The 16,886-nt window shown below is 42.1% G+C and overlaps 1 protein-coding gene across 2 annotated transcripts in view; it reads left to right on the forward strand.

Moving 5' to 3' along the window:
- The window catches only part of LOC132824765 (hyaluronidase-4-like), a 33,094-nt gene extending 26,803 nt beyond the window's left edge, over positions 1–6,291 (forward strand). For both annotated transcript variants that reach the window (XM_060839479.1, XM_060839480.1), the window contains 2 exons: positions 2,957–3,046; positions 5,746–6,291. In XM_060839479.1, the coding sequence (XP_060695462.1) occupies positions 2,957–3,046; positions 5,746–6,195 (540 nt within the window). In that variant the 3' untranslated portion in view covers positions 6,196–6,291. The remainder of the gene's footprint in view (positions 1–2,956; positions 3,047–5,745) is intronic.
- Positions 6,292–16,886: the final 10,595 nt, after the last annotated feature.

Consider the following 16,886-nt stretch of genomic DNA (forward strand, 5'->3'; position numbering starts at 1 on the left):
TCAAAATGGCTGGAGTCCTTCATCCCGATTTAAAGTTTTACTGAACGAATTATTATAGTAAAAGTTACAATGAATCAATCTCATGTACATTCCTTCCTTTAGTGTAGAAAATGCATACTGTTTCTGTTGTAATCTGGTATCTTTCTAATAACCATTGTGATGTTATGCTCCAAATCATGCCTTAAAGCTAACCATTTATCCTAACCAACTATGCAGTTATTTCAATCAAAATATTTCAAGTTTGCTAACATCGATTTGTGATTTGGATAATATTAGCATTTTGATTACTATCGCATATTCCACTTCAAGTACTAAAATTAAAAATAACCAATGGCAGCACAGTGGCTCAGTGGTTAGCACTACTGCCTCACAGCACCAGAGACCTGGGTTCGATTCCAACCTCGGGCAACTGTCTGTGTGGAGTTTGCATGTTGTCCCCGTATCTACATGGATTTCCTCTAGGCGCATCGGTTTCCTCCCACAATCCAAAGATGTTCTGGTTAAGTGAATTGGCCATGCTAAATTGCCCATAGTGTTCAGGATGTATGGGTTAGATAGATTAGTCAGGGATAAATACAGGATAATAGGGTAGGGGAATGGGTCTTGGTGGCTTACTCTTCAGTAAGATCAGTATGGGTTTGTTCAGCCGAAGGGCTTGTTTCCATCTGTAGGGATTCTATTAAAAAAAAATCCAATAGCATCAGCACACATTAAACTAAAAAAAAATTATATCTCAGACCAAAAAAATGCAATTCCCAATGTCTTACTCCTAGCATGAAGGCTGCTGTTTGTACAATTTGGCAAGAATTAGACGCAGCTCATAGTAGAATCATAGAATCCATACAGTGTGGAAACAGGTTGCCTCGACCATTTCCACCACCTACAAACAGAACCCACTACCAGGGATATATTTCCCTCCCCACCCCTATCCGCATTCCATAAAGACCATTCCCTTTGTGACTCTCTTGTCAGGTCCAAGACCCCCACCAAACCACCCTCTGCTTTCAGCATCTTCCCCTGCCACCGCAAGAATTGCAAAACCTGTGCCCACACCTCCCCCTTTTCCTGCGTCCAAGGCCCCAAAGGAGCCTTCCACATCCATCAGAAATTTACCTGCACTTTGATGCACGTCATTTACTGTATCCATTGCTCCCAATATGGTCTCCTCTACACTGGGGAGACAGGACGCCTACTTGAGGAATGCTTCAGAGTGCATCTCCAGGACACACTTATTAAACAACCCCACTCTCCTGTGGCTGAACACTTTAACTCTGCCTCCCATTCCCCAAGGATATGCAGGTCCTGGGCCTCCTCCATCACCAAACCCTTACCACCTGACACCTGGAGGAAGAACACCTCATTTTCCGCTTTGGGACCCTCCAACCACATGGGATTAATGTGAATTTCACCAGTTTCCGCATTTCCCCTCCCCGAACCTTATCCCTGATCCAACCTTCCAACTCGGCAACGCCCTCTTGTCCTGTCCATCTTCGTTCCCACCTATCTGTTCCACTCTCCTCTCTGACCTATCATCTTCACCCTCACCTATCGCATTCCCAGCTACCTTCCACCCCCTCCCCCTCCCATTTATCTCTCCACCTCCTTGGTCCATAAGCCTCAATCCTGACGAAGATCTTACGTTTGAAAAGTCGATTCTCCTGTTTCTCGGATGCTGCCTGACTAGCTGTGCTTTTCCAGCACCATAGTCTCGACTCTGATCTCCAGCATCTGCAGTCCTCACTTTCTCCCAACAAGTCCACACGAACCGTCCGAACAGGAACCCATCCAGACCCATTCTCCTACCCTATTAATCTACGTTTCCCCTGACTAATGCACCTAACCTGAACACCATGGACAATTGAGCATGGCCAATTCACTTAACCTGCACATCTTTGGATTGTAGAAGGGAACTGCAGCATCCGAAGGAAACCCACGCAGACATGGAGGAATGTGCAAACTTTACATGGATAGTAGCCCGAGGCTGGAATCAAACCTGTCCCTGGTGCTGTGAGGCAGCAGTGTTAACCACTGGGCCACGGTGCCACCCCAGTTTCGCAACTATTAGGGAAAGAAAATCATGAACTGTGTCCACCTAATTTGTTGAAAATGTGTTGCTGGAAAGGCGCAGCAGGTCAGGCAGCATCCAAGGAACAGGAGATTCGACGTTTCGGGCATAAGCCCTTCTTCAGGAATCCTGAAGAAGGGCTTATGCTCGAAACGTCGAATCTCCTGTTCCTTGGATGCTGCCTGACCTGCTGCGCTTTTCCAGCAACACATTTTCAGCTCTGATCTCCAGCATCTGCAGACCTCACTTTCTCCACCTAATTTGTTGCCATGCATTGTATTAGGCAAGACTCAATTTCAAAAACCTAAAACTGGAGACTAATCTCTGGTATTCCAATTCACCCTGAAACACTTTGCCATAAGCCAGAAAGAAAATTCTGCTCTAAGGCAAGTGATCTACGTCAGGGCAGAATGTGATGTATCTCAAATGATCCTGTTGCCCCCAGAGCTAAAGGTGATAAAAATTAACCACGACCCCATTGCTGGAGATGAACCGGAAAGTAGATAACAGCTGAGGACTAGATTGAGCTTAAATGTGACCATCTCCGACCACTTTCAATTCACCCTTGAGAAATGGTCACCTGAATAAGGAAAGTGGAACTTGTTTGGCTGATATTTAATTGCTTCCAACAGGTTGTGCATACACCCTTGTATATACTGGCTAATAACTAATAGGGAATATTGCACAGTCTCTCTTCTTTATACTCATTATTAACATCTCAAATGCAAATACAGCTTCAACCTGTTTTATTTACTCGTCTGGTGAATGGAGGTTGTTCTATAGGATGCTTTACCCATGTACACAGCTAAATACAAAATCGAAAGTTGCCACAAAGCATGGTTTTCCTTTATTGCTTGTGTAACTGTGACATGATACTTTCTCATCCTCCAGATTGACTTGGTTCATACAATTGGTGAGAGTGCTGCCATGGGGACTGCTGGCATCATTCTTTGGGGAAGCATCAATTACGCAAGATCAAAGGTATAACTATTTTAATCATATTCTTCCCCATCCCCATCCCAGTAAATGAAGACCAATTTCATATTATTTAGCTGAGAGATTTGAGGTGTACCCTGGACACCGTGTTCAACATACTTAATGTGTTGTAAATCCAAGTCATTTACATTCAAATTTCAGTTCAATGGTTTCTTTTCTCCCTCAATTCCTTGACTGAATGATCACCTAATAAGTGTCTCTACCTATAGTGTACTAGAGATTCATAAGTCTGTAAAGTTCACCTTCAGTGATAGGAAGGAGCATAGGAATAGGAGTGGGCCAGCCTGCCCCACCATTCAGTACAATCATGGCTGAACGAACACTCTAATGTCTTTTAAAAACCCAATCTCCATAACCATGTATATCACTGGTAACCAAAAATCTATCAATCCATACCTTTAAAGACTGAGCCTCCACAGCCTTTTGTTAGAGAATTCCAGTTTAAAAAAAATTTCTATCTCAGACCTAAGTAGCTCACCTTTATTTTTAAGTTGTGCTCCCTGGATCTAGACCCCCCAGGCAAGGGAAACATCTTACCTGCATCTACTCTTTGCAGCCCTTTAAATATTTCATAGGTTTCAATTAGATCACCTCATCCTCCAAAATGCTACAGGCCCAGTTTACCCAGTCTCTCTTCATAGGAAAGCCCCATCATCCCTGGGTCAGGTCTGGTGAACATTTGTTATACTCCCTCCATGGCAATAATAATCATTTTCCTACGGTAAGGAGATCAAAACTGCACACAGTTACTCCAGGTACAGTCTAGCAAAACTTCTACTCAACTGAAGCAACACTTCACTCCTCAAATCGTCTTATGATAAAGGCTAGCATTCCATTAGCATTTGTGATAGCTTGCTGGCCTTGCTGCAATCAGTGACTTATTGATAGGAACCTAGGTCCTCATGTACATCTACACTTTCCAACTTGTTATCATTTAAGAAATACTTGGCACATTTATTTCTCCTACTGGACAACCTCATATTTTTCCACATTATATTCCATATGTCATGTTCTGAATTAAGCCTGTCCAAAACTTCCTGAATCCACTTTACATCTTCTTCACAACACACATTCCCACTTAGCTTTGTACTGGAATGACAACTATTCCCTCATTACAAGTAGAAACTTATTGTTCCCCTTTTCCCTGAGAATACCTTAAAGATTTTTCTGTAAAAATGCATGGATTCTTCAGATCCACAGATGGAAACCAATAGAGAAGTCTAAAATAAAACAAATTTCCCTGCACAGATGTTGCCAGACCTATTGAGTTTCTCCAGCAATTTCTGTTTTTGTTTCAGAGAAATCTAAAATATTCTAAAATAATCTGAAATCAATGATTGCATTGATTTCTCCAGAGTATGATCATTGTAATCATATGATGAATTTGCATGACATTTTTACGCAACTAAAATAGCTTTGCTAAATTTAAGTTTAATGATTTCTTATTAATTAGCTTAGCACATTGCAGTCATTGTGGGAGGTGATGATCTAGTGGTATTATCACTGGACTGTTAACGCAGAGGCACAGGTGATGTTTTGGGGACCTGAGTTCAAATCCTGCCATTACAGATGTAGATTATGAATCCAATAAACATCTGGAATTAACAGTCTAATAATGACCATGATCTATTGTTGATTATCAGAAAAAACCCATGTGGTTCACTAATATCTTTTAGGGAAGGAAGCTACATAGAGTCATAGCGTCATAGAGATGTACAGCATGGAAACAGACCCTTCGGTCCAACCCATCCATACCGACCAGATATCTCAACCCAATTTAGTCCCACCTGCCAGCACCCTGCCCATATCCCTCCAAACCCTTCCTACTCATAGACCCATCCAAATGCCTCTTAAATGTTGCAATTGTACCAGCCTCCACCACTTCCTCTGGCAGCTCATTCCATACATGTACCACCCTCTGTCTAAAAACGTTGCCCCTGAGGTCTCTTTTATATCTTTCCCCTCTCATCCTAAACCTATGCCCTCTAGTTCTGGACTCCCTGACCCCAGGGAAAAGATTTTGCCTATTTACCCTATCTGTGCCGCTCATAATTTTGGCCTTCAAGTGACTCCAGACCCATAGCAATATGGTTGACTCTTAACTGCCCTCTGGACAGTCAGGGATGAGCAATAAATGTTGACCTAGCCAGTGATACCCATATCCTGTGAATAAATAAACAAAAAAAATCATGGAATGGTGAAAACAATCTACTATGATTTCACATGTGTTACTTATCCTTAAAGTGAGGTCTGTATTTCTCATATGATCCTAACTTTTTTACAATTCCCTAATGTCAATGGATTTAAACACATGAAGAACAATTATCAACTTGTCGTTGAAAAGCTTCTGACTGTGTACAATTGTATTCTTCAACATTTACCTTGATTAAAGGCAGGAAGTGAGATTTAGTAATTCCTGCTGCTCATATATTTCTTTCAATTTTTGAATCATCACATTTACTTGCAACAAGCATATTAGCATAGAAACTACTCTGCTGATGAAATTTAATTATTTGTTTTTTGTATATCTATAACCAGGAAGACATTTTGTAAGGTATTATTAACAATTCAATGGACTGCTGGTTTTGGAAATCAAAATTAAGACAGGATTTTTTGATGATGGCAGTTATTTAAATTCATATATGTATTTTTAGGATTGAAATGTCCTTAACCTTCCCTTACAGAATCACTGCTTAGCAGTGAAACAATACGTGGACGGACCCCTGGGACATTATATTGTTAACGTGACGTCTGCTGCAAAGTTGTGCAGCAAACATCTTTGCAAGAACCATGGCAGGTGTGTGAGGCAGAACAGTAACTCCAAAACCTACCTTCACCTGGATCCAAACAGTTTCAAAATCCAAGCCAATCCTGAAGGAATGTATCCCAGATTTTCTGTGAAAGGGAGAATGAACACGAGGGATATCAAAGTCATGAAAAAAAAGTTCACATGTCAGTGTTACGAAGGCTGGATTGGGATATCTTGCGAGGTACCTGTGCTTGAGATTCCTTCTTTGGATAAAAATGTCCAGAGCACGGTAATTAGAAAAAATTCAGCACCGCTGCTACCATTTTCATTGGCCACTCCTGTTGTCTTTCAGCTGGTTTTTCAAACCTTTTATTTTCAACACTAGAAAAAGCTTTAAAGTCTGGTTGAAGATTTGTAGCTCGGGTGTCCGTTGTTGTGGTTCTGTTCGCCGAGCTGGAAGTTTTTGCTGCAAACGTTTCGTTCCCTGGCTAGGGAACATCATCAGTGCTATTGGAGCCTCCTGTGAAGCGCTGCTGTGATGTTTCTTCCGGCATTTATAGTGGTTTGTTCTTGCCGCTTCCGGGTGTCAGTTTCAGCTGTAGCAGTTTGTATGTGGGGTCCAGGTCGATGTATTTGTTGATGGATGTTCTTGCCACTTCCGGGTGTCAGTTTCAGCTGTAGTGGTTTGTATATGGGGTCCAGGTCCATGTGTCTGTTAATGGAGTTTGTGGCTGATTGCCATGCCTCTAGGAATTCCCTGGCTGTTCTCTGTCTGGCTTGTCCTATGATGGTAGTGTTTTCCCAGTCAAATTCATGTTCCTGGTTGTCTGAGTGTCTGGCTACTAGGGATAGCTGGTCGTGTCGTTTTGTGGCTAGCTGATGTTCATGGATGCGGATTGTTAGCTGTCTTCCTGTTTGTCCTATATAGTGTTTTGTGCAGTCCTTGCATGGTATTTTGTAAACTATGTTAGTTTGGCTCGTGCTGGCTATTGGGTCCTTTGTTCTAGTGAGTTGTTGTCTGAGTGTGGAAGTTGGCTTGTGTGCTGTTATGAGTCCTAAGGGTCGCAGTAGTCTGGCTGTCAGTTCTGAGACGCTCCTGACGTATGGTAGTGTGGCTAGTCCTTTTGGTTGTGGCATGTCCTCGTTCCGTGGTCTATCTCTTAGGCATCTGGTGATAAAGTTGCGTGGGTATCCGTTTTTGGCGAATACCTTGTATAGGTGTTCCTCTTCCTCTTTTCGCAGTTCTGGTGTACTGCAGTGTGTTGTGGCTCTTTTGAATAGTGTCCTGATGCAGCTTCGTTTGTGTGTGTTGGGGTGGTTACTTTCATAGTTTAGGACTTGGTCTGTGTGTGTTGGTTTCCTGTGTATCCTTGTGGTGAATTCTCTGTTGGGTGTTCTCTCTACTAACATGTCTAGGAATGGGAGTTGGCTATCCTTTTCCTCTTCTCTCGTGAATCGTATTCCTGTGAGTGTGGCATTGATGATTCGGTGTGTTTTTTCTATTTCTGTGTTTTTGATGATTACAAAGGTGTCATCGACGTATCTGATCCAGAGTTTGGGTTGGATTTGTGGTAGGGCTGTATGTTCTAACCTTTGCATAACTGCCTCTGCTATGAGTCCCGAGATTGGTGATCCCATCGGTGTTCCGTTGATTTGTTCGTATATCTGATTGTTGAATGTAAAGTGTGTGGTGAGGCACAGGTCTAGTAGTTTAAGTATGCCGTCCTTGTTGATAGGTTCGGCCTCCTGTGTTCTGTTATGTATGTCCAGTAGGTTGGCTATTGTTTCTCTGGCTAGGGTTTTGTCAATCGATGTGAACAGTGCCGTCACGTCGAATGATACCATGGTTTCTTCTTTGTCTATGTGTGTATTCCTGATGATGTCCAAGAATTCCTGTGTTGATTGTATGGAGTGTTTGGATCCGCTGACTAGGTGTTTCAGTTTTTGTTGTAGGTCTTTGGCCAGTTTGTATGCTGGTGTCCCTGGTAGTGATACTATGGGTCTGAGTGGGATGTCAGGTTTGTGTACTTTGGGTAGTCTGTAGAATCTGGGGGTGTTGTTGCTTTCAGGTTTCATTCTTTGCTGGTCCGCTTTGGTTATCTGTCCGTTTTTTTGTAGATTCCTTAGTGTGTTGATTATTCTATTGGTGAGTTGTGGTGTGGGGTCGGAATCCTTCATTTGGTAGGTGTTGGTGTCTGAGAGTAGTTGTTGTGCTTTATTGATGTAGTCTGATTTATCTAAGATGACCGTCATTCTGCCTTTATCTGCCGGTAGTATGATTATGTTCTTGTCATTTTTCAGTGCTTTCAGTGCTTCCCTCTCCTTGGTGTTGAGGTTATGTGTATGTCGTTTTCTTATCATCATAGGTACGACCGTTTGTCTCACTGTTTGTTGTGTCTCTTCTGTCAGTCCATTGTTCCTGAGTGTGCATTCTAGTGCTGCTAGGAAGTCTGCTGTGTTGGCATCCCTGTAGTTGTATTTGAGTCCCTTGGCCAGTATAGTTCTTTCCATGTCTGTGAGCTGTCTGTGGGAGAGGTTTTTAACCCAGGTGTGTGTTGTAGTGTCCTCCTGTTTGTGGGTTAGTTTGTCCATTTTTTCTTTTAGTGCCATTTTTTTGCGAAGTGTTGTCCTGTTCTGTCCTATAGTGATAGCCTGTTCTATGGTCCGGGTCCATTCCTGATTAGTGGTTTTTAAAATTAACTTTTGGCGCGCAATTTCTTGCTTGTATTTGTGCAGTCGGTTGTGAGCGTCTGTGATCATTACCTGGACCATCCTGAATCCGTTCTTCCTGGCTGTTTCCCTGCAAGGACTGCACAAAACACTATATAGGACAAACAGGAAGACAGCTAACAATCCGCATCCATGAACATCAGCTAGCCACAAAACGACACGACCAGCTATCCCTAGCAGCCATACACTCAGACAACCAGGAACATGAATTTGACTGGGAAAACACTACCATCATAGGACAAGCCAGACAGAGAACAGCCAGGGAATTCCTAGAGGCATGGCATTCATCCACAAACTCCATTAACAGACACATGGACCTGGACCCCATATACAAACCACTACAGCTGAAACTGACACCCGGAAGCGGCAAGAACATCCATCAACAGACACATCGACCTGGACCCCACATACAAACTACTACAGCTGAAACTGACACCCGGAAGCGGCAAGAACAAACCACTATAAATACCGGAAGAAACATCACAGCAGCGCTTCACAGGAGGCTCCAATAGCACTGATGATGTTCCCTAGCCAGGGAACGAAACGTTTGCAGCAAAAACTTCCAGCTCGGCGAACAGAACCACAACAACTAGAAAAAGCCTATGTGCACGTGAATAATGTAATAAAATGTGATTTATCAGATGTGTGCAAATGAATGTGAACTATGATCCAACTGGGAGACTTGGTTCTAGGAACACTTTTTACATCCAGAGACATGACCATAACTATCACATCTGCTCCAGCACACTCTTTGCAACAACCAAAATGGCAATTTCTAATTAGGTGATTCCTAAATAATTCAGGGTCTGCTTGAAAATCCTACCGAACGAGGAAGAAAATTTGGGAGAACTAGTTTCTAAGATTAGTTTCTGCAAGGATGTTTTCTTCCCACATTAGTTCTCCACACCATGATAGAACAAGTGAACAGGGACCATGGTCCTTGATCACTGCTACTCCAAAGTAGTAATTCTAGACAGGTAGATGTTCATAATATGTGACATTGTGGTGGCTCAGTGAGTTTAAATCGTGAGCAATTGGGTCACATTGGATCCAAGGCTCAGTTCCCAGTCTCTGCTGAGTTAATAGACCTCAGCCAAGACATTGATTGGAGTATTGGAATTGGCCTCAGTGTCCTGATTTAGTAGGGTGAGGGATTTACTTAACCTGGCTTACTGCACTGAATGGATTCTGCAAGCTCTGCGATAGATGTACATGCTTGGATTTTTTTATGGTGAAATAACTTGGAATTGTATTATTTAAAATTGAATAATGCTCACCTTGGTGAGGAGCTGGAACACAATTAACACCTACAGAACTGTCTCCAACAATGAATCAATATGCTTAGGAAGAGAGAAGAAGAAATCCTAAAAATGTAAAGGTTTTCAAAAATATGATATGTAAAGTAGTTCACAAAATGTCATTAATATTCAAGACATAAAGACATAAATTAAAGTATTCCTTCAGTTTGCAAATATGCTTAACCAAAATGTATTGGGAGAATATATGGGGTGATTTTTTAATTAACAAAGTCTATTTGTTTTCTTACCTATGTAGTGAATGGGTGTTATAAACTTAAAAAGGTTTTTAAAGAAATACGATGTTTTTAAGATTGACTAAGACCGAAGGCTTTTTACAAATCAGCCTTTGTGCAGGTATTCCTTAAAGAGTTTAGGGGCAGAAGTCACTAATACTTCAATTTCAATTATGATATATAATCAAGAACTTGAAAATAAAACCATCCAATTAAATCAAGCAATTTGACATTCATTTTGGTCATCATTTTAACATGCTTTGTATGACTTACCACATTTATTCTTATAAACTTCTGGCTTAAATGTGCTTCCTAAACTGAATATACTTTTATTCCATGAATGATATTTAAACCTAAGTATATTCTATGGCATAATGTTAGGCTAAAATTCCCGTATTAGGGCATCTAACAGCACAAGGAGGCTTCTACATTTTTCTGCATGGGATATTGCTTGAAATGCAAGCTGGTATAATTACAGAAAGGAAAGTTCTGAGTCAACAGTAAAAGCAACTTTATCTTCTTTATCAGACTGACAATTCAAGAAATGAACAGAGAAAAGGAAGTGCAAATTAAAATATAAAAATTCAATACCAATCAGATACTTAACAAGTAATAAAAAGAGGAATTGAAGAATTGAATTAAGAAAGTTAAAAATCACACAACACCAGGTTATAGATCAACAGGTTTATTTGGAAGCACTAGCTTTCGGAGCACTGTCAAATAAACCTGTTGGACTATCAGCTGGTGTTCTGTGATTTTTAACTTTGTATACCCCAGTCCAACATGGACTAAGAGAGTGATGGGAAAGACGTAAGGAATGACTCTCCACATTTGCAGTGATTAATTTTCAGAATGCTTGCAAATTGGTTCCGTCCTCATTTCAGACCAGCTCTAATATTCTGTACTGAATTTAGTTTGTACGTATTGTGTAAATACTGCAATGTCACACCATTCAATACATTTTGAGGGAGAGGCAGGCAGTAACAAACTGATCTGCAAACTGTTGCGGAGTTTCAGGATACATAGCAGTAACTGTTTAAGTTGCATCTCACATGACAGCAACTTGTGCCATCTACAAGGCACAAGTCAGGATTCTGATGGAATAGTCCCCACTTACCTGGATGAGTGCACCTCCAACAATACTGAAGAAACTTTTCACTATCCAGAACATAATAGTCCACTCAGCTGGCATCATAACCATAAACATTCACTCTTTTTGCTGCTGAGGAGCAGACTGGAGGCTGGAGCGATCCCGGAGCAGCACAAGGGGAAACCTGAGTCTCGGAGCGATGTGAGGTAAAGTGAACCACAGTGCAGCAGATTTTATCTTGTTGCTGCTGAGTGACAGTGAGGAGTGGACTGGAGGCTGGACTAGTGTGGGACAGTTCATGGAATCATAGAATCCCTACAGTGTGGAAACAGGCTCTTCAGCCCAACATGTCCACACCAACCCTTGAACAGTAACCATTCTTCTACCCTATATTTACCCTGACTAATGCACCTAACACTATGGGCAATTTAGCATGGCCAATTCATCTGACTTGCACATCTTTGGATTGTGGGAGGAAACCGGAGCACCCAGAGGAAACCCACGCAAACACAGGGAGAATGTGCAAACTCCACACAGTCAGTTGCCCGAGGTTGGAATTGAACCCGGCTCCCTGGTGCTGTGAGGCAGCAGTGCTAACCATCGAGCCACCGGACTGGGGCCTGGCGCTACATGCTGAGCTGCTGCTGTTTGGAATCCTTTATTGGACCATAATGTAAATTTTTTTCACAAAGTTTTAACTACACATTTCTAGCTTACTCTTAGACACCATAAGTAACGCTACTGCTTTTCTTTTCATCCTCTTTTGTATAACCACAATTTTTGTTTTACTCAGTAAGATTTGCACCTAGATACTTGTACCTAAGATCGCACCCTTAAAGGCAGCCATTGTAAAAATTTCTCACTGTACTTCTACACTGGAGTACAAGTGACAATAAAGGATATTCACATTCATTCTACCAGTGGCATTCAGGGGTGTACCATCTAAAAGATGCACTGCAAAAATTCACCAAAAATTCACCAAAATTCTTAGACAGCACGTTTCAAACACACAACCACTACCATCTAGAAGGACAAGGGCAGCAGATACATGAAGAACACCACCAGTTGCATGTTCCCCTCCAAGTCACTCATCATCCTGACTTGGAAACATACCACTATTCCTTCAGTATCACTGGAGCTAAAACCTGGAACTCCCCCTCCAATGGCATTGTGGGCATACACATACCAAATGAGGGAGTCAGTTTAGCTCAGTTGGCTGGATGGTTGGTTTGTGAAGCAGTGCAATGTCAACAGCATGAGTTTAATTCTCATCACCAGCTAAGCACTCTTCTTCTCAACTTCTCCCATAGTCTGAGGTATGGGAGAAGTTAAATCAAGTTAAATCACCACCAGTTGTCTCTGATGAATGAGAGAAAGCAGCCCTATGGTCTGATAAGACTATAGTGACATAATGCCAAATGAATAGTCGGGTTCATAAAGGCAGCTCATTCACTACCTTCCCCACAGCAACTAGGAATGTGCAATAAATGCTAGCCCACCCTGTGATGCCCACATTTCTCAATGATAAAAATGAATTCTTTTAAATAACTTGCAGTGATGTAGGTATTCCTACAAGTAGCTGCTCTCAGTAATCTTAGAACATAGAACATTACAGTGCAGTACAGGCCTTCGGCCCTCCATGTTGCGCCAACCTGTGAAACCAATCTGAAGTCCATCCTACCTACACTATTCCATTATCATCTGTATGTTTATCCAATGACCATTTAAATGCCCTTAAGATTGGCAAGTCTACTCCAGTTGCAGGCAGGGCATTCCACGTCCTTACTACTCTCTGAGTAAAGAAACTACCTCTGACATCTGTCCTTTATCTATCACCCATCAATTTAAAGATATATTCTCTTGTGCTAGCCATCACCATCCGAGGAAAACAGCTCTCAGTGTCCACCCTATCTAATCCTCTGAGCATCTTGTATGTCCCTACTGAGTCATCTCTTAATCTTCCCTGTATTGAAAATCTCCTCAAATCCCTCAGCTTTTCCTCATAAGACCTTCCCTCCATATCAAGAAAACTTCCTCTGCGCCCTTTCCAATGCTTCTATATCCTTTCTATCATGCGGCAACAATGATTGCGGCCGCATCAGAGTTTTGTACAGCTGCAACATGACCTCATGGCTCTGAAACTCAGTCCCTCTACCAATAAAACCTAACACACCATATGCCTTCTTAACAACCCTATCAACCTGGGTGGCAACTTTCAGGGATCTATGTACATGGACACCGAGATCTCTCTGCTTATCGACACGACCAAGAATCTTACCATGAGCCCAGTACTCTGTATTCCTGTTACTCCTTCCAAAGTGAATCAGCTCACACATTCTGCATTAAGTACCATTTATCATCTCTCAGCCCAGCTCTACAGCTTATCTGTGTCCCTCTGTAACCTGCAACATCCTTTCACACTGTGCACAACTCCACCTACCTTAAAGTCATCTGCAAATTTACTAACCTATCCTTCTACGTCTTCATCCAGGTCATTTGTAAGAATGACAAACAGCAGTGGCCCCAAAACAGGTCTTTGCAGTACACCACTAGTAACTGAACTCCAGAATAAACATTTCCCATCAGCCACCACCCTTTGTCTTCCTGCACCTAGCCAATTTCTGGTACAAACCACTAAATCACCCTCAATCCCATACTTCTTTATCTTCTGCAATAGCCTATCTTAGGGAACCTTATCAAATGCTTTATTGAAATCCATATATACCACATCGACCGCTTTACCCTCATCCACTGGTTTGGTCACCTTCTCAAAGAGGTCAATTAGGCAAGACCTACCCTTCACAAAACTGTGTTGACTATCCCTAATCAAATTATTCCTTTCTAGATGATTATACATCCTATCACTTATAAACCTTTCCATCACTTTACCCACAACCGAAGGCTGACTGGTCTATAATTATGCGGATTGTCTCCATTCCCCTTCTTGAACAAGGGGACAATATTTGCTATCCTCCAGTCTTCCTGTGGACAACAACAACATAAAGATCAAAGCCAAAGGCTCAGCAATCTCCTCCCTAGCTTTCTGGAGAATCCTAGGATAAATCCCATTCGGCTCAGGGGACTAATCTATTTTCACACTTTCCAAAATTGCTAACACCTCCTCCTTATGCACCTCAATCCTGTCTAGGCCAGTAGCCTGTTCCTCAGTATTCTCCTCGACAACATTGTCTTTTACCTGTATGAATACTGATGGAAAAATATTCATTTAGCGCCTCTCCTATCTCTTCGGACTCCACGCACGACTTCCCATTATTGTTCTTGACTGGCCCTAATCTTACTCTAGTCATTCTTTTATTCCTGACATACCTGGAGAAAGCTTTAGCGTTTTCCTTGATCCTACCTGCCAAAAACTTCTCAAGTCCCTTCCTGGCTCTTCTTAGCTCTCTCTTTAGGTCCTTCCTGGCTAACTTGTATCTCTCAAGTTGCCTAGCTGAGCCTTCACTCTTCACCTGAATAAAACCTCCTTCTTCCTCTTGATAAGAGATTCAACTTCTTTAGTAAATCATGGCTCCCTCACTCAACCACTTCCTCCCTGACTGACAAGTACATACTTATCAAGGACACGCAGTAGCTGTTCCTTGAACAAGCTGCACATTTCAATTCTGTCCATCCCCTGCAGTTTCCTTCCCCATCTTAAGATCCTAAGTCTTGCCAAATCACCTCATGTTTGCCTTTCCCCCAGCTTTTACTCTTGCCCTGTGGTATATACCTATCCCTTTCCATCGCTAAAGTAAATGTAACTGAATTGTGGTCACTATCACCAAAGTGCTCAACTACCTCCAAATCTAACACTTGACCTGATTCATTACCAAGTATCAAACCCAATGTGGCTTCGCCTCTTGTTGGTCCATCTACATACTGTGTCAGGAAACGCTCCTGCACACATTGTACAAAAACTGACTCATCTAAAGTACTCGAACTATAGCATTTCCAGTCAATATTTAGAAAGTCAAAATCCCCCATAGCAACTACCCTGTTGCTTCCGCTCCTGTCCAGAAACATCTTTGCAATCCTTTCCTCTACATTTCTGGAACTATTCGGAGGCATATAGAAAATTTCCAACAGGGTGACCTCTCCTTTCCTGTTTCTAACCTCAGCCCAAACTATCTCAGTAGACGAGTCCTTTCAAATGTCCTTTCTGCCACCTTAATACTATCCTTGACTAACAATGCCACATCTCCCCCTCTTTTACCACCTTTCCTGATCTTAATGAAACATCTAAATCCTGAAAACTGCAACAATCATTCCTGTCCCTGCTTTATCCATGTCTCTGAAATGGCCACAACATCAAAGTCATATGTACCAACCCTTGCTGCAAGTTCACCCACCTTATTCCAGATGTTCCTCACGCTGAAGTAGATACACTCAAACTACTTCCTGCCTGCCATTACACTCCTGCAAACTTGAAACCTTATTCACGACCTCACTACTCTAAACCTCCTATACAATGGAACTCTAATTCAAGTTCCCATTCCCCTGTGGAATTAGTTTAAACCCTCCCAAAGAGCATTAACAAAGTTTCCCCTCAGGATATCGGTACCCCTGTGGTTCAGGTGTAGACCATCCCATTTGTAAAGGTCCCATCTACCCTGAATGAACCCCAATTGTCCAAGTATCTGACTCTCTTCCTCCTGCACATCCTTGTAGCTACATGTTCAACTGCTTTCTCTCTTTATTCCTCATCTCGCTAGTCTGTGGCACAGGTAGCAAACCATTGGTAATAACTCTGTTTACTCTAGCTCGAAGCTTCGGCCCAGCTCCCTGAATTTCTGCCTTAAATCCCCATCTCTCTTCCTACCTATGTCCATTGGTGCCTATGTGGTCCATGATTTGGGGTTGCTCCCCCTCCTCCCTAAGGATCCCGAAAACATGGTCCGGGACATCAGGGACCCTAGCACCTGGGAGGCAACACACCAACCGCGAGTCTGTCTTGTTCTCACAGAATCTCCAATCTGTCCCCATAACTATGGAGTCCCCAATGACTAATGCTCTGCTCCTCTTCCCCCTTCTCTTCTGAACAACAGGGACAGACTCTGTGCCAGAGACCTGAACCCCATGGCTTACCCCTGGTAATTTGACCCCTGAACTTAATTCAGATTTTATCTTAGCATATTAAAATTGGCCTTTCTCCAATTCTAAACCTTTATTTCTGGTCCATTTTTGTCCTTTTTCCACAACCGCCTAAAATTTAGTGAGTTTATGGTCACTGTCACTGAATTGTTCCTCCACTGACATTTACCACTTTCATGGCTTCATTCCCTATAAGTTATGCAGGGCATCATCCACTCTCTGTCCCATAGGACTTTCTACATGCCAACTTCAAATGCTATTCTGGATATATTTTAAGAATTCCACGGTCTCTGAGATTTTCACAATTTGTCTCTCCCAGCTGAAATCCTCTACTATTATTATCATCGGTTTCAGAGAATTGCTTCTATGTCTGTCCTTACATCCCTCTCTGAATGTTTGACATCTGTAGTCCATTCTCAACAATAGGGATGTTCCATTTTTGCTTTAAAGTTCTATCCATGTGGCTTCAATTGAGAAACATTCTAAGATATCATCTTGCATTTAATTGCTTCCTCGATCAAAATTGCAGCACCACTTCTCTTTCACATGCCTGTACTTACCATCTCACCTGAGGTTTCTCTACTTTGGAATATTGAGCTGTCTTCACTATTGAGAGTCCTACCTCCATTTCTTC

The sequence above is a fragment of the Hemiscyllium ocellatum genome, chromosome 19 (assembly GCF_020745735.1).
Source record: "Hemiscyllium ocellatum isolate sHemOce1 chromosome 19, sHemOce1.pat.X.cur, whole genome shotgun sequence".
NCBI classification, from domain to species: Eukaryota; Metazoa; Chordata; class Chondrichthyes; order Orectolobiformes; family Hemiscylliidae; genus Hemiscyllium; species Hemiscyllium ocellatum.